At 43.3% G+C, this 19,506-nt stretch overlaps 1 protein-coding gene across 1 annotated transcript in view; it reads left to right on the forward strand.

The window, feature by feature from the left end:
* Nucleotides 1-16,372: 16,372 nt before the first annotated feature.
* Nucleotides 16,373-19,506, forward strand: part of DYNC1LI1 (dynein cytoplasmic 1 light intermediate chain 1) — a 53,782-nt gene continuing 50,648 nt past the window's right edge. The window contains exons 1-2 of the mRNA XM_040246318.1: nucleotides 16,373-16,672; nucleotides 16,865-16,938. Coding sequence (XP_040102252.1) covers nucleotides 16,527-16,672; nucleotides 16,865-16,938 — 220 coding nt within the window. The 5' untranslated portion in view covers nucleotides 16,373-16,526. The remainder of the gene's footprint in view (nucleotides 16,673-16,864; nucleotides 16,939-19,506) is intronic.

Raw genomic sequence — 19,506 nt, forward strand, 5'->3', positions numbered from 1 at the left:
CTCATGGGCAGAGAAGCCAGGTAGGCTGCAGTCCATGGGGTCACTAAGAGTTGGACATGACTGAGCGACTTCACTTTCTCTTTTCACTTTCATTCATTGCAGAAGGATATGGCAACCCACCCCAGTTTCTTGCCTGGAGAATCCCAGGGACGGGGGAGCCTGGTGGGCTGCCGTCTATGGGGTCACACAGAGTTGGACACGACTGAAGCGACTTAGCAGCAGCAGCAGCAGCAGCATGAGGTAGACAGTGTTCTAAGTGCTTGACGAAGTTGAACTCGCTTAATTTTCACAGCCATCCTATGTGGTAAGCACTATTCATTTCCATTTTATAGATGAAGAAATTGAGGCAACAGAATCTAAGTGATGGCCCCAAACAGCACAGGATTAATCTTAAAACAGGGAGGATTCAAGCCTGGTAGTTTGACTCAACATCCAAGCTTTTCCTATTGCCTTTTCCTTTTCATTGGTGGGTTAAATGAATCAACAAATCTACATTAACATTAGTCATGCAGAATTGGTTTATTGCCTCCTCAGATACCAGAAGGCCATAACTCATTATGTGTGTAGATGGCCTTGAAGAAATGAATCTAAGGATGGAATTTTGCCCTGTGACAAGTCACTAAGGAGATAGTGTAAAGGTGGTATTTTTTTCTCATGCCCCGTAGATCACACTTTCATTTTAAGGAGGCCAAAGAATTAGCAAACTCAGACTTCAAAAGAAGAAGTTTTGGCAAAAAAGGTAAATGAATCCTATTTTTGGACCGTGTGTCCCCCACCCGTTCCTGCCCAGCCGAGTGGTGGAGTGGGGGCCCTCCTGCCGCTGCCTCCCTGGGACCGTGGGCTCCGCCTCCCCCTGCTTGTTTGGATACCGGCAGCCTCGGTTCCTCTGTCCCTGCATGGTGTCCAGATACAAAATTCCACCTTCTCAGTGGTTCCTGCAGAAATATCAGTGAGATGAAGGTTATGATTCTTTTCTCTTTTTTTAACTGAAGATGTGTTAAGACACAGAGGAGGGGATCACATCACTAAAAATGCAACCTCTACTAACTCATGAGGTCCCCGAGCAGTGCCTCAGGTCACCCTCCTTTTCAAACCCACAACACCCTCTGTACATGAAGCCTTGGATGGGCAGTCCTCAGCTCTGGCTGCTTCTTGCAGGAGGACCAGGCCCACCAAGCCATCTGTTTCTCTAGCTTTCAGTCACCCTCTCCCCTAAAGTTCTGCTAAATCCAATTTCTCTGACTTATTACAGTTGTCGTTTAGTTGCTCAGTTGTGTCCGGCTCTGTGACTTCATGAACTCTAGTCCTTCAGGCTCCTCCGTCCATGGAATTCTCCAGGCAAGAATACTGGAGTGGGTTGCCACTTTTTTCTCTAGGGGATCTTCCTGCCCAGGGATTGAACTTGAGTCTCCTGCATTGGCAGGTGGATTCTTTACCACGGAGCCACCAGGGAAGCCCATCCTGCCTGTTACAGTAAGAAGTACTGAGGAAGGTGGTGGGCTACGATACCATCCTCCCACAAGAAAATCTCAAAACGAATAAAATAGTCAGCAAAATTGGTGGATATGGGATTAATATACAAAGAGCAATAGCATGCTGATTTAACTGCAACCAACAAGGACATAACCTTTATTATTATTCCATTAATAAATAATAAATAATAACAAATGAATCAATGCCATCGAGCATATTTACCACAACTATAGGGTATCGTGTGCCAAGTTGCTTCAGTCGTGTCCAACTCTTTGTGACCCTGTGGACTGTAGCCCACCAGGCTCCTCTGTCCATGGGATACTCCGGGCAAGAATACTGGAATGGGTTTCCATGTCCTCCTCCAAGGGATAGGGTTCCTCGTGGTAAGTCTAATAAAAGATACCTAGCAGATCAATTTAGCTCTTCTTTTGAGGGAGAATGGATTAAATAAACTGGATTATTCGTACAGTAGAATTCTATAGTATAGCAATTAAAATGAATGATCCAAGACCCTCCTATATATCTACATGACTCAATCTTGAAAGAATAATGTTGAGTGAAAAAAGCAATTTGTAAAATGTACACATAGTATATAGCCTTCGTGTAAAAATTTAAAACATACAGTTGAATATATAAATATGTATCTGCATGAGAATGAAATTCACCTGTTTTTAAGATGAGACTACCTCTAAAGAAAGAAGTTGAAAAGGATGAGAGTAGAGTGGACTTTTCTTTTAAAATTTCTAAGGTTATATAACTTAAATTTATGGTCTTGTATGTTAAATATATTCAATAAAAAATTCTAAGCAGGAAGGATATCTATGGTGATATGTTACTTTTATATAATATGCATATTATTAATGCATATTAAGTGAAGTGAAGTGAAGTCGCTCAGTTGTGTCCAACTCTTTGCGGCCCCGTGGACTGTAGCCCACCACACTCCTCTGTCTGTGAGATTTTCCAGGCAAGAGTACTGGAGTGGGTTGCCGTTTCCTTCTCCAATGCATGTTAATTAACTATATATATATATTGATTTTTATATTAATATTTTTGAAATATTTTATAATTAGAAATTTAAATAGAAATTTTATATGGGTTCAAAAAGAACCCATGGGTTTTCAGATAATGATGAAAAACCTTTCATCTTCTTTAATGACATGTTTTTGCTCTAATCATATATATTTCTTAATCTCCAAGACAAAAAATATGTTATAAAATAACAGATCAAACTCCCTGATTGAAATTTTATCATCATGGAAAGATCAGATCAGATGTGCAATGATTTGCCCTTATTTTGAGAGCTTCTGAGAGAATTCTGAAACAAGGCAAGTCGACTTATCACTCCTGCACCTCAGTTTTCAGATCTAGTGGCTGAACTAGGCTGTTAGACCTGGTTAGCCTTTCCAGGTCTAACATTTATGAGCTCCTAGAACCCTAAGCTCTTTGTGTGAGCTTAGAACTCAGATGAGTGTGCGCAGAGGGGCGTGCTCCTGGCAAAGGTCAAAAGCAGTCTCTTTGTCAGATGGAGAGAATGAAGCAGGGACTGCTCAGAGTACAGAGGACAATGTGCAGAGGAAAGCCCTACCTAGACTTGGCAGAACGATTCAAACTGGCTGTGAGGAGAGGGATGCCGAGGATGTCAGTCATGCAGGTAAGACGATGACTGCCCTGTCCTCTTTGACAAGCGCAGCATCTAGAGAACAAGCATATTTCCTTTGTTCTTAAGTGTGGGGCTGTTTTGAATTCTACTTTAACATGCATTCAAATCTCATGAACTATAGTAAAAATTGGATGGTGATTTATATATGCTATAAATTCAATGGGCTTTCCAGATGCTACTGCTGCTAAGTTGCTTCAGTCGTGGCCGACTCTGTGCGACCCCATAGACGGCAGCCCACCAGGCTCCCCCGTCCCTGGGATTCTCCAGGCAAGAACGCTGGAGTGGGTTGCCATTTCCTTCTTCAATGCATGAAAGTGAAAAGTGAAAGTGAAGTCGCTCAGTCGTGCCCGACTCTTAGCAACCCCATGGACTGTGGCCCACCAGGCTCTTCCGTCCATGGGATTTTCCAGGCAAGAGTGCTGGAGTGGGGTGCCATTGCCTTCTCCGGCTTTCCAGATGGCTCAATGGTAAAGTATCTGCCTGCCAATGCAGGTGATGCAGGTTCAATCCCTGGGTTGGGAAGATCCCCTGGAGAAGGAAATGGGTACCCACTTCAGTATGCTTGGCTGGAGAATCCCACGGACAGAAGAGCCCGGTGGGCTACCATCCATGTGGTCACAGAGAGTCAGACATGACTGAGTGACTGAGCGTGCACACATGCATAAATTCGATAGCAGCAATTTTGTTTGAAATGATTCTTATAATGGTTACACGGTCGTGTCTTTAAAGGAAAAACCCCTTAGTTTTTAAAGATATGTATTGAAATATTTATGGGTGAAATAATATTATGTCTTGGATTTGACTTAACGTGGTTCAGAGATGGAAGAAGAGGGTGGGCGTCAAACTAAAATAAGACTGGCCACGTGTTGGTACCTAGTGAAGCTGACCACCACTTGCCTGGGGCATTTTCCTGATCTGTTACCACAACATCTGGTCTGAATTGGTCTGCTTGCCATGCAATGACAAACTTTTAAATCAGCATTGAAGTTGATTTCATAATGATCAAATTCTAAGATGGTTTCAAAGAAGATTGGAGTTTTCAGCTTTGCCAGGAAGGAAGGCTACCATAGACTTTCATATTGGATGAACCAGTAGAGCACGTCTTATGGAAAAAAATGAACTCAGATTTGTTAAGTATCTATAAGATGGCAGGTATTGCTTCAGTTTCACTATTTTAAAAACATGTTTATTTGCTTATTTGGCTGCAATGTGTCTTTCTTGCAGTACCTGGGATTTGTTGCGGCATGCTGGATACATATATATTTTTTCAGTTGTAGCATGCAGGGTGTTTAGTTGTGGCACATGGGATCTTTTTTAGTTGCCGCATGCAAATTTTTAGTTGTGGCATTTGTGGGATCTAACTCCCTGACCAGGGATCAGACCTGGGCCCCCTGCATTGGGAGTTCAGAGTCTTAGCCACCGGACCACCAGGGAAGTCCCTGAATTCACTGTTTTTTATTTTCAAAAAATTGATTTAACTAGAAATACATGTTATCATCTCCATGGTAATAACGAGAAAGCTTGACCTTGCCCAGGTCATATTGCTAACATGTTTGGAGTCAGGATTCTAGTCTGCAGATGAATAAAACCAAAGTATGTGTTCTTCTTTCCCACGTATCCTTGATGTGTGGTCCAGTGGTAGAGATACCCATCTGGAAGCTTGTTAGGGATGTAGATGCTCAGACCCCATCCCAGTCCTACTAAATCAGAATCTGCTTTTTAACAAGGTTCCCAAGGAATTCCTGTGCACCTTTAAACCATTTCAACATTGAGAAAGCCTGCTGTACAAACACCTGATAAATTTATTTCAAATAACAGTAAATATTTCCAATGTTTATTGAATCCTCACTATATGTCAGATTTTGTTTGTTTACCACTCATAACTCTATTAGAGGCTTTAGATTTGAAACAATTCCAAGGTTGCACAATTAGTAAGTGATGGAGTCTAGACTTGAAGTGAAATTGGTCTGACTGTGGAGCCTGGACTGTAACCCATGACCGTACTGACGTCACTCTGAACACCTAATCCAAACACTTTATTTCATCTCAATGATGCAGGTCTGCTATCTAGTTCTCTCTGTTTTTCATTAACATTGTTTCATTGAATACTTAGGTTGGATCATGTGGACAGTAATCTAAAATGTCAGATTCATTATAATATTGCTACTATTTAAAGCAAAATTTTAAACCATGAGATCATATGGTCAATATACTTCTTAGACTACAGCCAATATATTAATATATATATATATATATATATATATGTGTGTGTGTGTGTGTGTGTGTATACCAGAGTAAAAATTCTGTTAGGTTTTCTGGCTATTCCATTTACCAATGAACTGAAATATAAGATAAATTTGATTCTTTGAAGCAATCCTGAGATTTACAGAGGGGGAATCGGATAGGATACTCTACTTCCTGATGTCACCTTTATAGTACTCAGGAAGGCTAATTTTCTGTTTCCTGTATTCATTTCGGTTGAGCAGCATGCAGGATCTTAGTTCCCTGACCGTGGATCAGAGCTGCACCCTCCAGCAATGAAAGTGCTGAGTCCTAACCTCTGGACCTCCAGGGAAGTTCCTCTGTTTTCTAATAGATTAGAAGAATAGAGTTTGAAGATCATTAGAATCTCTTTAAGAGTGTCCCAGGTGGTGCTAGTGGTAAAGAACCCGCCTGCCAGTGCAGGAGAGGTGCGTTTGATCCCTGAGTTGGGAAGATCCCCTGGAGAAGGGCATGGCAACCCACTCCAGTATTCTTGCCTGGAGAATCCCATGGACAGAGGAGCCTGATGGTCTACAGTCTATAGGGTCGCAAAGAGAAGGACATGACTGAATCGATTTAGCATGCACTGAATCAATTGAGAATCTCAAACACCTGCAAATAAACAACTCTTTAATTTTACATGGTGTAAAATAACTGATTCATTTTGCTTATTAGAAACTTCCCACTGGGCACCTCTTTCATCCTCTTTCCCATGTGGGGAAAAAAGAAATGAACATAATGTTTTTGTTGGTGCAGAATATAATAGGTTATACTCCTAGGCTTACTTTTAGTCAAAGCAATAAGAAACCATAATTAGCTCTAGAATAAAGTAGACTAAATTGTTATGAATATGAAATCACCTGCAGCCCCAAAAGACAGCACATTTCTAAAAGCACCATGGAATAAAAAGGGGGGGGAAATGCCATGGAATTTCCTATTTTTTGCCTCAGGTAGAGCCCCCAGAGTAGAAAAATGTAATGACCTTGATGATCTAATGTTGGCAGATCTCAATCTATAAAGTCAGTTATTAAATATATTCTCCTTTAGGGAGTTAGGGTGGCAGAGTGTAATTCTGGAAATCTAAGAAGTAAGCCACGGTGAAATCACTATTCCTTTAAAAAGGTAATGGACTTGAACTTGAGAGCATCTGATTACAAGGCAATGAGATCCTCCAAAAACATATGTAATAAGTATCCAGCTAGCAATACATTAATCAGTGGACCTTTCTCTTTCTTCTTTTTTGTGGTAAAGAACAGATTAAAACAACAGTGACAACTAACCATTCTAAAAATCGTATTTATTCGGTATTAAAAATGTATAAGCAGATAATTAAAATGCTTAGATAAACATTCCTCTAGCCTAAAAGATAAGCCCTTTGTTTTCCTTGTGTGTCACCAAGCATCTACTCCATGTGAATATGGATTGATTTACAGGTTTTTACCCTTTCATTCATCACCCATTTTTCCAGGAATGAACATGGGTATTGTCCTGAGGAGCTTAGCCTGAAACGAAAAGACAGTTCTAATAATTGCTTTATTCTGGAATTTTAAAAAATATTCAGAGCATAATATTTTTCAATTATATATTTCAAAGCAAATGAAGCGTTTTTTCTTTGTAAACTGTGATCCTCAGGTATGCTTTATACACACACATATGCATACACAAGCACTTTTTTTTTTAAAGAAAGAAGGGCATGGATTTCAATTTCGACCCGGAAATAGAAGTGATTCTTTTTCAGGTGTTTTCCATGAAAGGGGAAAAAACACCTAAGAAAGTCTGTTCCTGTTTTCTCCTCTCAGGTTGTTTCCCCCTCTCTTTCTTTGTCTAAGACATGAAATTCTTTCAGGGCTCACCTGTAAAAGTCCTAGGTGAGTGGTAGGAGAGAGGTTAGGTGTGTAATTTAGAGGGACTGGTGACTGAAATGTGAATTAAATACCCATCATTGCATTCATTCTACAGAGGTACTTAGAATGAGATAAACACAACTCAAAGGAAAGCAAAAAAAGCAAGATTAGGCATATTTTCCCTCTAATTGGGTCCTTGGATCTCCTGCTGGGAAAGTTTGTAAGCAGAGACTCTGCCAATTCTAGAATTACTGTTTTTTCTCAAACATCAGGGTGTTACCCAAAAAAAAAAAAAAAAAAATCATATATTATGTAGGGGACTGTTGAACTTCTTTTATTGTTTGACTTGTTCATAGAGTCAGCCTCTAAAGGTCACTCCCGGCTTTGCTTAGTTCCTTTTTCTTTTGGCTTTTCAGCTGGCATTTGTGTCCACTGTGATTGCCAGCATTTGCCGCAGTGGGTGAAGCAAGTCTTATCTGAAAATCTGCCAGAGACAGCCGGTGGGAGCTGGTGCAAGAGGAAGCAGCTCGAGGGGTGGCTGCTTTGTCCCAGTTCTCAAACACAGAGGGAGCCATCCCAGGCAGAAAGAGGAAGTGGCCTGCACCAGCCCCACCCCCCACCTCAGCCCTCCATCCCTCAGCCCTCCAGAAGCTTCTCTTCCCTAACCAGTTTTGTGCAGAGCTCTTGTGCCTGACAAATAATCACTTTTCTTGAGAAAAATAATCCCTAACTATATGGCCTTGAGGAAGCTGATGAGTAAGCAGGGGATGATGGTTGACAGAGGAGACATAGTTCCTCCCTGATGGAAAGCTGGAGAGGGGAGCTGTTTCCTCTCTAACTAGTGCTCCATTTCCCACTTCCAGGCTCCGTGGCTCAGCTGAATTAGAAGCCAAACTAAAAAGGATATCTGGGGTACACCCCGGGGTATCGCAGTAGGATCTAAGACTTCCTCATACAACAGCAGGATTCTATTATTGAGAAACCTAGAGAGGCCCAGAGCCTCTTAAGAAAAGGTAAATCAGTATTCAGGCAGCATCTTAAAGTAGCAAGAGGATGTGGAATACATTTTAGAAGGATTTTGGCTCAGTGGTAAAGAATCCGCCTGCCAATGAAGAAGACTCAGGAGCTGCAGGTTCCATCCCTGGGTCAGGAGGATCCCCTGGAGTAGCAAGTGGCGACCCACTCCAGTATTCTTGCTTGGAAAATCCCAAGGACAGAGGAGCCTGGTGGGCTATAGCCCATGAGATCACAAAAAGTCAGACAACTGAACGTACACACGCACACACCCATACATATCAAAAAGTGGCTAACATATTGTAAAAGAGACCTCCTGCTTTCAAGTTTTAAAGAATTTTTAAAATTCCTTTTCCCTCTTGAAATGCACAAACACCATCATCATCATCATCATTATCCATTATCCAGGCCATCATTATCCTGAAATTTTAGAAACCTGGTGACAAAGAGTCAATCTGTTCCTTTATTCATACCTTCAACAAATCTTGTGCTGTGTTCTAGGCACAAAAGGCTACATTAGTGAAGCCCCCACAAAGATTAAGTTGTAATAAATAATTAAATTATATATAGTCCACCCTTTGTATCTGTGGGTTCCACATCCACAGATTGAACCAACCTCAGATTAAAAGTATTTGGAAAGGGAGTTCCCTAGTGGTCCAGTGGTTAGGAGCCACACTTCTACTACAGGACTACCAAGAACATGCTTCAGTTCAGTTGCTCGGTCCTGTCCAACACTTTGCAACCCCATGGACTGCAGCAGACCAGGCTTCCCTGTCTATCACCACTCCCAGAGCTTGCTCAAACTCGTCCATTGAGTCACTGATGCCATCCAACCATCTCATCCTCTGTCGTCCCCTTCTCCTCCCACCTTCAATCTTTTCCAGCATCAGCGTCTTTTCAAATTCAGCACTTTGCATCAAGTGGCCAAAGTATTGGAGTTTCAGCTTCAACATCAGTCCCTTCCAATGAAGACTCAGGACTGATATCCTTTAGGATACACCAGTTGGATCTCCTTGCAGTCTAAAGGATTCTCAAGAGTCTTCTCCAACACCACAGTTCAATAACATCAATTCTTCCATGCTCAGCTTTCTTTATAGTCCAACTCTCACATCCATACGTGACTACTAGAAAAACCATAGCTTTGACTAGATGGTCTTTGTTGGCATAGTAATATCTCTGCTTTTGAATATGCTATCTAGATTGGTCACAATTTTTCTTTCAAGGATCAAACATCTTTTAATTTCATGGCTTCAGTCACCATCTGCAGTGATTTTGGAGCCCAAGAAAACAGTCTCTCAGTGTTTCCACTGTTTCCCCATCTATTTGTCATGAAGTGATGGGACCAGATGCCATGATCTTAGTTTTTCGAATGTTTAGTTTTAAACCAGCTTTTTCACTTTCCTCTTTCACTTTCATCAAGAGGCTCTTTAGTTCTTCTTTGCTTTCTGCCATAAGGGTGGTATCATCTGCATATCTGAGATTATTGATAATTCTCCTGGCAATCTTGATTCCAGCTTGTGCTTCATCCAGCCCAGCATTTTGCATGATGTACTCTACATATAAGTTAAATAAGCAGGATGACAATATACAGCCTTGGGGTACTCCTTTCCCAACTTGGAACCAATCTGTTGTTCCATGTCCTGTTCTAACTGTTGCTTCTTGAAAGCTGCATACAGCTTTCTCAGGAGGCAGGTAAGGTGGTCTGGTATTCCCATCTCTTTAAGAATTTTCCAGAGTTTGTTGTGATCCACACAGTCAAGGCTTTGGTGTAGCCAATAAAGCAGAACTAGATTTATTTTCTCCAATGGATGTTGGCAATTTGATCTCTGGTTCCTCTGCCTTTTCTAAATCCAGCTTGAACATCTGGAAATTCATGGTTCACATACTGTTGAAGCCTGGCTTAGAGAATTTTGAGCATTACTTTGCTAGCATGTGAGATGAGGGCAATTGTGCGGTAGTTTGAGCATTCTTTTACATTGCCTTTCTTTGGAATTGGAATGAAAACTGACCTTTTCCAGTCCTGTGGCCACTGCTGAGTTTTCCATATTTGCTGACTTATTGAGTGCAGCACTTTAATAGCATCATCTTTTAGGATTTGAAATAGCTCTACTGGAATTCCATCACCTCCACTAGCTTTGTTTGTAGTGATGCTTCCTAAGGCCCACTTGACTTCACATTCCAGGATGTTTGGCTGTAGGTGAGTGATCACACCATTCTGGTTATCTGGATCATTAAGATCTTTTTGTATGGTTTTTCTGTGTATTCTTGCCACCTCTTCTTAATATCTTCTGCTTCTGTTAAGTCCATAACATTTCTGTTTTTGTTGTGCCCATCTTTGTATGAAATGTTCCCTTGGTATCTCTAATTTTCTTGAAGAGATCTCTAGTCTTTCCCATTCTATTCTATTGCACTCTATTTCTTTGCATTGGTCACGGAGGAAGGCTTTCTTCTCTCTCCTTGCTATTCTTTGGAATTCTGCATTCAGATGGGTATATCTTTCCTTTTCTTCTTTGCCTGCTCAATGCCTAGTCTGGGAACTAGGATCCCATATGCCAATTGGTGTGGCCAAGAAAAAAAATTATTTGTGAAAAAAGCTCCAGAAAATTCCAGAAAGCAAAACCTGAATTTGCCTTGTTCAGGCAACTATTTAAATAGCATTTACAACTATTTGTATAACAGTTACATTGTATTTACAACTATTTACACAGTATTTACATTATATTAAGGGCTTCCCTGGTGGCTCAGATGTAAAGTGTCCGCCTACAATGCCTGAGACCTGGGTTCCACCCCTGGGTCGGGAAGATCCCCTGGAGAAGTAAGTGGCAACCCACTCCAGTACGCTTACCTGGAAAATCCTGTGGACCAAGGAGCCTGGTAGGCTACAGTCCATGGGTCGCAAAGAGTTGGACACGACTGAGTGACTAACACTTACTTATGCGGTATTATAAGAAATTGAGAGAGGATTAAGGGCTTCCTTGTGGCTCAGCTAGATGTTAAGTTGGTTTTAGAAAAGGCAAAGAAACCAGAGATCAAATTGCCAACATACGCTAGATCATTGAAAAAGCAAAAGGATTCCCGAAAAACATCTATTTCTGCTTTATATAAAGGCTATGCCAAAGCCTTTGACTGTGTGGATCACAATAAACTGTGGAAAATTCTGAAAGAGATGGGAATACCAGACCACTTCACGTGCCTCTTGAGAAACCTGTATGCAGGTCAGGAAGCCACAGTTAGAAATGGACATGGAACAACAGACTGGTTCCAAATAGGAAAAGGAGTATGTCAAGGCTGTATATTGTCATCCTGCTTATTTAACTTCTATGCAGAGTACATCATGAGAAATGCTGGGCTGGAGGAAGCACAAGCTGGAATCAAGATTGCCGGGAGAAATCTCAATAACCTCAGATATGCAGATGACACCACCCTTATGGCAGAAAGTGAAGAGGAACTAAAAAGCCTCTTGAGGAAAGTGAAAGAGGAGAGTGAAAAAGTTGTCTTAAAGCTCAACATTCAGAAAACTAAGATCATGGCATCTGGTCCCATCACTTCATGGGAAATAGATGGGGAAACAGTGGAAACAGTGGCTGACTATTTTCTTGGGCTCCAAAATCACTGCAGTTGGGTGACTGTAGCTATAAAATTAAAAGACGCTTAATCCTTGGAAGGAAAGTTATGACCAACCTAGACAGCATATTCAAAAGCAGAGACATTACTTTGCCAACAAAGATCCATCTACTCAAGGCTATGGTTTTTCCAGCAGTGATGTATGGATGTGAGAGTTGGACTATAAAGAAAGCTGAGTGCCGAAGAATTGATGCTTTTGAACTGTGGTGTTGGAGAAGACTCTTGAGAGTCCTCTGGATTGCAAGGAGATCCAACCAGTCCATCCTAAAGGATATCAGTCCTGAGTGTTCATTGGAAGGACTGATGTTGAAGCTGAAACTCCAGTACTTTGGCCACCTGATGCAAAGTGCTGATTCATTTGAAAAGTCCCTGATGCTGGGAAAGATTGAAGGTGGGAGGAGAAGGGGACGACAGAGGATGAGATGGTTGGATGGCATCACTGTCTCAGTGGAGATGAGTTTGAGTAAACTCCAGGAGTTGGTGATGGACAGGGAGGCCTGGCGTGCTGTGGTCCATGGGGTCACGAAGAGTTGGACACGACTGAGTAACTGAGCTGAACTGGTGGCTCAGCAATAAAGAATCTGCCTACCAATCCAGGAGACACAGATTTAATCCCTGAGTCAGGATGATCTCCTGGATAATAAAATGGCAACCCATTCCAGGATTCTTGCCTAGGGAATCTCATGGACAGAGGAGTCTGGTGGGCTACAGTCCATGGAGTTGCGAAAAGGTCAGACTCAACTTAGTCACTAAAACAACAAAGAAATGATTAAAGTATATGGAGGGTGTGCGAAGGTTTAATGCAAAACTACCCCATTTCATATACTTGAGCATCCATGGATTTTGGCATTTGTTTGGGGGTCCTGGAACCAATCCCCTGCAGATATAGAGGATGACGGTAGTAGGTTACGAAGTAATAATCTGTACATCTTATACCATGTCAGAAGGTAGTGTTACGGAAAACGAAAAGGCAGGCAAGGTAAGACCCTGGAATTGCAGAGGTGAAGATTTAAATGTCAGCATTGAATGGGGTAGTCAGGGTGGACTTCATCTAGAAGCTGAGAACTGAAGGTGGCATTGAAGGTGGAGAGGGAGGTAGCCAGGTGGCTGTTTGGTGGACGATATTGGTTTGGCAGCTCCTTATCTCCTTCATGGTCTTCCCTGGTGGTTCAGATGGTAAAGAATCTGCCTGCAGTGTGGCAGACCAGAGTTCGAGCCCTGGGTTGGGAAAGATATCATAGATGAGGAAATGGCAACCCATTTCAGTATTCTTGCCTGGAAAATTCCATGGACAGAGGAGCCTGGTGGGCTACAGTCCATGGGGTCACAAAGAGCTGGGAATGAGTGAGTGACTGACATTTTCACTTTCAATATCTCCTTCATGGCAGAGGGAACAGCTAAATCAAAGGGATACACAATATGTTTAAAGAACAACAGTGGCACCAGTATGGCTGAGTAGGGAAACTGAGGGACCAATTAGAGCAGAAAAGTCCAGAGAAGCAATGGGGGCCAGATTCTGTAGACTTTGTGGGTCATTGTAAAGAGTTTGGCGTTTACTCTGATTGAAATGAGAAATCACTATAGGATTTTGAGCAAAAGAGTAAAATGATATGATTTTTTTTTAAAAAAGCCAGCTTGTGAGGTCTTAGTTCCCTGCCCAGGGATTGAACCCAGGCCACAGCAGTGAAAGCTCTGAGTCCTAACCACTGGACCACCAGGGTACTCCTGGCTCATATTTTTAAAAGATCCCTCCAGCTGCTGTATTGAAGAGCCTTTTATAGCAATTCAGGCAAGAGAAGATAGCTCACAGTAGTATCAGAGGGTGAGTGTTAAGAAGTTGGATTGTGGGTATATTTTGAAGGTAAAGACTTTTGCATTCCTGATGTATTCTATTGGGCTGTGTGAAGAGAAAGGAGGAGTCAAGAATAACGTAGGCAATAAGGAACTGCTACCTATTGGGTTAGGTCAGGGGTCCCCAACCCCCAGTACTGGTCTGTAGCCTGTTAGGAACCAGGCCACACAGCAGGAGGTGAGTGGCAGGCAAGCAAGTGAAGCTTCATCTGTATATATAACTGCTCCCCGTCACTCAAACCCCCCTCCCTTATCCATGGAAAAATTGTCTTCTATGAAACTGGTCCCTGGTGCCAAAAAGGTTGGGGATCACTAGGTTAGGTGATGGGTGAAACAGAATTTGGAGGGAGAGGTCAGATACTCAGTTTAAAGCATGCTGAGTTTGAGACTGCTGTTCGATATCCAAGTGAAGATGTGGAAGAAACAGTTGGGATGTATTAATATGGAGTTCTAGATGGAGCTCTAGGCTGGAGAGAAAACTCTGGGAGATTTAGCATACAGATGGAATTTAATGAGACTATATGAGATCACCAAAGGATTGGGTATAGATAGAGAAGAGGAACAGATACTGAGCCCTGAGCCATTAAGTGGTCAAGAAAATGAGGAAATGGTGGAGGAGTCTGAGGAGGAGCAGCTAGTGACACAGGAAGCCATGTAAAGAAGAATATCTAGCAAGGATATCAGCTACGGAATACGATGCTGAAAGGCTAAAAAGATGAGGAAGTAGAATTTACCATTGGATTTAGTAGTAAGGAGATCATTGACTACAAGGATAACAGCAGTTTCTGTGGAGTCATGGGGTAAAAATCTGATTGAAGTGAGTTCTAAGGCCAAAGGGGAAGAGGAATTGAAGATAGCATGTAAAGACAACTGTCTTAAAGAGTTTTGCTGCAAAAGGGAGGAAAGAAATGTAGTGGTAGCTGGTGAAAGAGTAGGGAGGGCCAAGAGAAAATGATCCAGTTGAAATCAATAAATGATTATCTAAAGGGGCAGAGAAGGCAATGGCAACCCACTCCAGTACTCTTGCCTGGAAAATCCCATGGATGGAGGAGCCTGGAAAATCCCATGGACGGAGGAGCCTGGAAGGCTGCAGTCCATGGGATCGCTGAGGGTCGGACATGACTGAGCGACTTCCCTTTCACTTTTCACCTTCATGCATTGGAGAAGGAAATGGCAACCCACTCCAGTGTTCTTGCCTGGAGAATCCCAGGGACAGGGGAGCCTGGTGGGCTGCAGTCTATGGGGTCACACAGAGTCGGACATGACTGAAGCGACTTAGCAGCAGTAGCAGAGAAAGGCGGGGAGAATTGTTGGAGCAATGTCCTTGAGTGGTGGAGAGGAGATGGAATCCAGTGCAGAAGTGGGGCTGTTGGTTTAGTGTAAGAGTGTGAATTATTTCTCTGGGACATGGTGATGGACAGGGAGGCCTGGGGTGCTGTGATTCATGGGGTCGCAAAGAGTCGGACACGACTGAGCGACTGAACTGAGCTGATGCATTATTTGTCTATGATACTTGGCAGGATAATTAGTGTGATAGTGCAGAAACTGGAAGGGGTATGTGTGTTAGTGGAAATCTGTGCAAGTTCTAAAGGCCTCCAAGTAGAAAAAAAAAAAAGACCACATAACAAAGGAGCAGGAATCAGAATGGCTTTGGATTTCTCAATGACAGCACTAAAATCTAGCAGACAAGGGGTAAAGGCCTTAAAAAAACATAAGGCAAGATAATTTGCATCCTAAGAATTCTATACCCAGCCAGACTATCACTGGGTACAGACTATCTGCATTTTCAAACAGACAGGGTGAGCTGGCTGTCTTCTGTTTGCTCTTCCTGATCCTTTCTCTATCCCTCTTTGTGCTCAGATAGGTAAACCTGCACGGATTCGTTTGCTCGAGTTCTCTAGCCTTTGGGCTTCTGATGGCTTCGGCAAATGTGACGCTGGTGGGATACCTCAGGGCAGAAGGAGCGAGGTCGGTGCTGTGTCCGTTTACTCAAAGCCACAGGTCTTGCTCATCAACACTTTTCTTACCGCTACAGCTCTCTGGATTCTAGTGAACATTCCTTCCTTTTTCCCTTCAGCCCTAAATCTTCCTGCTCTTGCCAACCCCATCTCTTAAGATCATTAACACCTTTATCAATTATTCCTTCATTAAGCTTTCACCTGGATCTTGATTGAATACAGGTCTCCCAAAACATAGCCATACCCGATTTTTTTTTCTCATAAAACCAACGGAGGAAGTTCTCCACTAAAATACGAAAAAAGACACAGGAATGAGGCAAACAGAATCCGCACAACAATGGTGAAAGGAGATTGCAGATTGACAGCTGTGTCTTAGGTAAACAGAACAACCAACTCTTATTGCAGCAGCCGGGACAGCAGTGACAGTGCAGGAATTTCACACCCGCTACGAGGTTTGTGGACCCGAAGGGGGGGGGTTGGGGAGAGAGAGAGAGAGAGAGAGCATTGTTCCCCTGACACACCCGAAGGCGCCCGGCTTCAGCCCAGGACTGCGGGAAGGGTGGGGGTGGCGGTGGCGGCAATCAACCCGCAGAGCTTAGGACTGGCGCTGCAGCAGGGCGGCCGGGCGGATAATCTGCGCATGCGCATCCCCGCCGCGCCGGGCAGCCTGCAGCGCACGCGCAGTTCGCCCTCTCTTACTCCTTCAGTCCCTGCAGAGCCTGGGTCCCACCCCCGCAGGCCCCGCCCCGCTCCCGTGCGCCGAACGCTCCATATCCGGGTTCCCGCCGCCGCCGCCGCGCTCATTCAGCTTTGCCGGGAGCGGAGCGATTCCCGACCAAGATGGCGGCCGTGGGGCGAGTCGGCTCCTTCGGTTCCTGCCCGCCAGGAATAACCGCGACTTACACAGGCGGCCCCTTGGCCAATGAGCTAGCGTCGGGCAACGGCGTCGCCGCGGCAGGCGACGACGAGGACGGACAGAACCTTTGGTAAGGATCGCACCCCTCCCTGGTCCCCGCCGGCAGCGCCGGCCCGGGGATGGTCCAGGGTCGCGTGCCCGCCGGGGCTCGGCGCCCGGTCCAGGCCGCCGCGTTCTCGGCCGCCCCCGTCCGGGCGTGGAGGCCGGGGCAGCCCCTCCGGCGCGGGGCCCCGGCCTGAGCGTGAGCCTTGTTCCCCGCCAGGTCCTGCATCCTCAGTGAGGTCTCCACCCGCTCGCGCTCCAAACTCCCCGCGGGGAAGAACGTGCTGCTGCTGGGTGAGTGCCCCCACCTGCTCCGCCCTGCGCGGCGTCCTCCCGGGCCTGGGTCCGGGTCTGCCCGCCGCGCTCTGGCTGGCTTTGTGCGAACAGCCTGGCCGGGCCCCGCCCCGCCTTCCGACCTGTCGCTGACAGCTGGGGAGAAGAGAGGCTGGGACCCCTGCCCCGAGACCTGCGGGGACCCGCCCTCCCCAGAACCCGTCTCCTCCCCTGGGTGTGTGTGGGGGTGGCCCTGACAGCCTCCCCTGGGAAGGACAATGCGATAGCCCGTCGGAGAGAGCTCGTGGCTTGGGCTTTACGTCGAAAATAAGGACGGTTTTTCTTTCATAACAAAAATTGGTAGCAGGAGGCTCTTCGCCAGAGTTCTGTTGCAAATAGCATGCCATCAATATTTAATAGCAAGCTCTTTGTGTAATTGACGGACGCTAGAAAGGAGACCTGGTAGTTGTGATAAATGTTCTTATTTGAGTCAGCTTTTATAGGTACAATGGGCTCGTGTTGCAGCTGCCTTTTTCACTGACACCTATAGGGCAGTAAACAGCTCTCTTGTTCAGCCAGCCCCTTTGGCCAGTTAGGAGTAATAAGGAGAAATGGTCTAATGTGTCCTGATTGTTCTATATCCCCTCTGCTCTCCGGTAGTTAGGTATTTGTTTCTTTACTGAGTCTGCGGGTGGACGTGGAGAACAATTCACAGGTTCACATTTTTGCAGGCTTAGCTCCAAAGTCATTTAGAGGAGAGATTTCTTTCATACTCTTTCGATGTGAAAATTTGGTTTGGCTCATAAGATGACGGTTAAATTTTAAAACTTTGGTATTGATGCCTCAAGACTTTATGTGCATTTAAAAACAGGAAAGGAAACAGAATTCAAATCTGTTTGTCAGGGTCTGCTTTTAATGGGAATGTTTAAATAAAAACATTATTTTTTATGAACTGCTGCCAGTCTGCAGTGTGATTCTTGACGTTAATTAAAGTTAATGAAGCTATTTGAAAAATTAGTGTTACCTTTGTTTTTAATGTGATTGAAAGTATCTACTGCGGATTCACCTGGGTTCCCTCATGGCCCTATCACATACTAGTCCTGTGATCTGAAGCAGGTTCTTTGACTTCTGTGACCCTCAGTTTCTTCTTTCTTAAAATTGACATTATAGAAATAATACTTACTTATTATTATGGGGACAACTGAGTGAGAGAATGTGAACTGATAACAGCAGTGACTTTTTGTGAATCTCTTTTAAGTGGATTAGAAAATATTTTTATTTTAAAAATTGAGTTAGTACCTACATAAGTGGTGATATAGGCCAGAGACAGAATCCAAAAGCAAAAAAAAAAAAAAAAAAAAATCCAGAAAATGTTTTTAATCTACTAGCTTAAACAAATTTCTATTAAGTGCTTAAACTAAAATGTACCTAACAGAGCTTGACCTCATTGAGGTGGGTTGTATTTTTAAATACTCTCAAGACTTCTTTACAAATGCTACTGCTGTTAAGATAAGATCCTGATTTTTGTTTTCATTTGAGAAGTTCTTCCCAACTAATCCTTAGTGCATCAGATGTTACTCACATGGTTCTGTTTCTAGTGAAACAAAAGTGACAGCTTTGTTCATTTCTTGATGTGTCTAATTTGCACTGAGGTTGCACCATGCTTTTTAAACCCTTTTTAAAACTTGTCTTTGGGTCAAAGACTGAATATACTTAGAGGCCCTAGACTTCCATCCCTCCAAACTTAGAATAGATTGTTCTATATCATCTCTGCTGTAGAATAGATTGCTTTTATATGAGCTTTTCCAGCTCCACCTGATACCAAGTTATGCAAGTTTATAATTAAAAAAATTTTTTTTGGGGGGGTACTATTTCTACTAGGATTTCATCAAAGTCCTTTTCAACTTTGGGAAAAAGCTGACAACAGATTTTTGTACTGATTACATAACCAGGTTTAATTTTCTGGAATACCTCTTAAAGGTTTTTTTAAGCACATTTTACCATCATGTATTATGGCTGCCTTCAGTTTATGCTGGTGTAAGAGAAGAATGTATAAATGGGGATTGTGGTTTTCTTTGTTATGAGTTTGAAGGTGCTAGGCAAAGGATGCTTGGCTCTAGTATGTCTTTCTTAATATGAATTATGGTGATCTCTGGAGTCCCATATTCAAAAAAACCAAATCTGAGACTAAAAAGATTTTACATTTCCAACTACTATGTAAAACAATAACAGTGATCAAAGATCATATATCCTGAACACAAATGGCAGTTTAGCTTTACCTTGCTCTGCAGCCTACCCTCCCACTGCCTGGGGTGGAAGGACTCAAAACTGGCAATATTTGCCTGTGTGTGAGCCATCCTCAACACATTTTCTTTTCTTTATTTTAAAACTTTTTATTGGAGTACAGTTGCTTTACATTGTTGTTAGTTGCTGTTGTACAGCTAAGTGAACCGGCTGTACATACACCCCTCTCTCTTGTAGATTTCCTTCCCATCTGGGTCACCACAGACCACTGAGTGGAGTTCCCTGGGCTATACGTAGGTTTTCATCAGTTATGTAATTTGTGTGTAGTAGTATGTGTATGTCAGT

This window comes from Oryx dammah, unplaced genomic scaffold, assembly GCF_014754425.2.
Source record: "Oryx dammah isolate SB20612 unplaced genomic scaffold, SCBI_Odam_1.1 HiC_scaffold_9, whole genome shotgun sequence".
NCBI lineage: Eukaryota > Metazoa > Chordata > Mammalia > Artiodactyla > Bovidae > Oryx > Oryx dammah.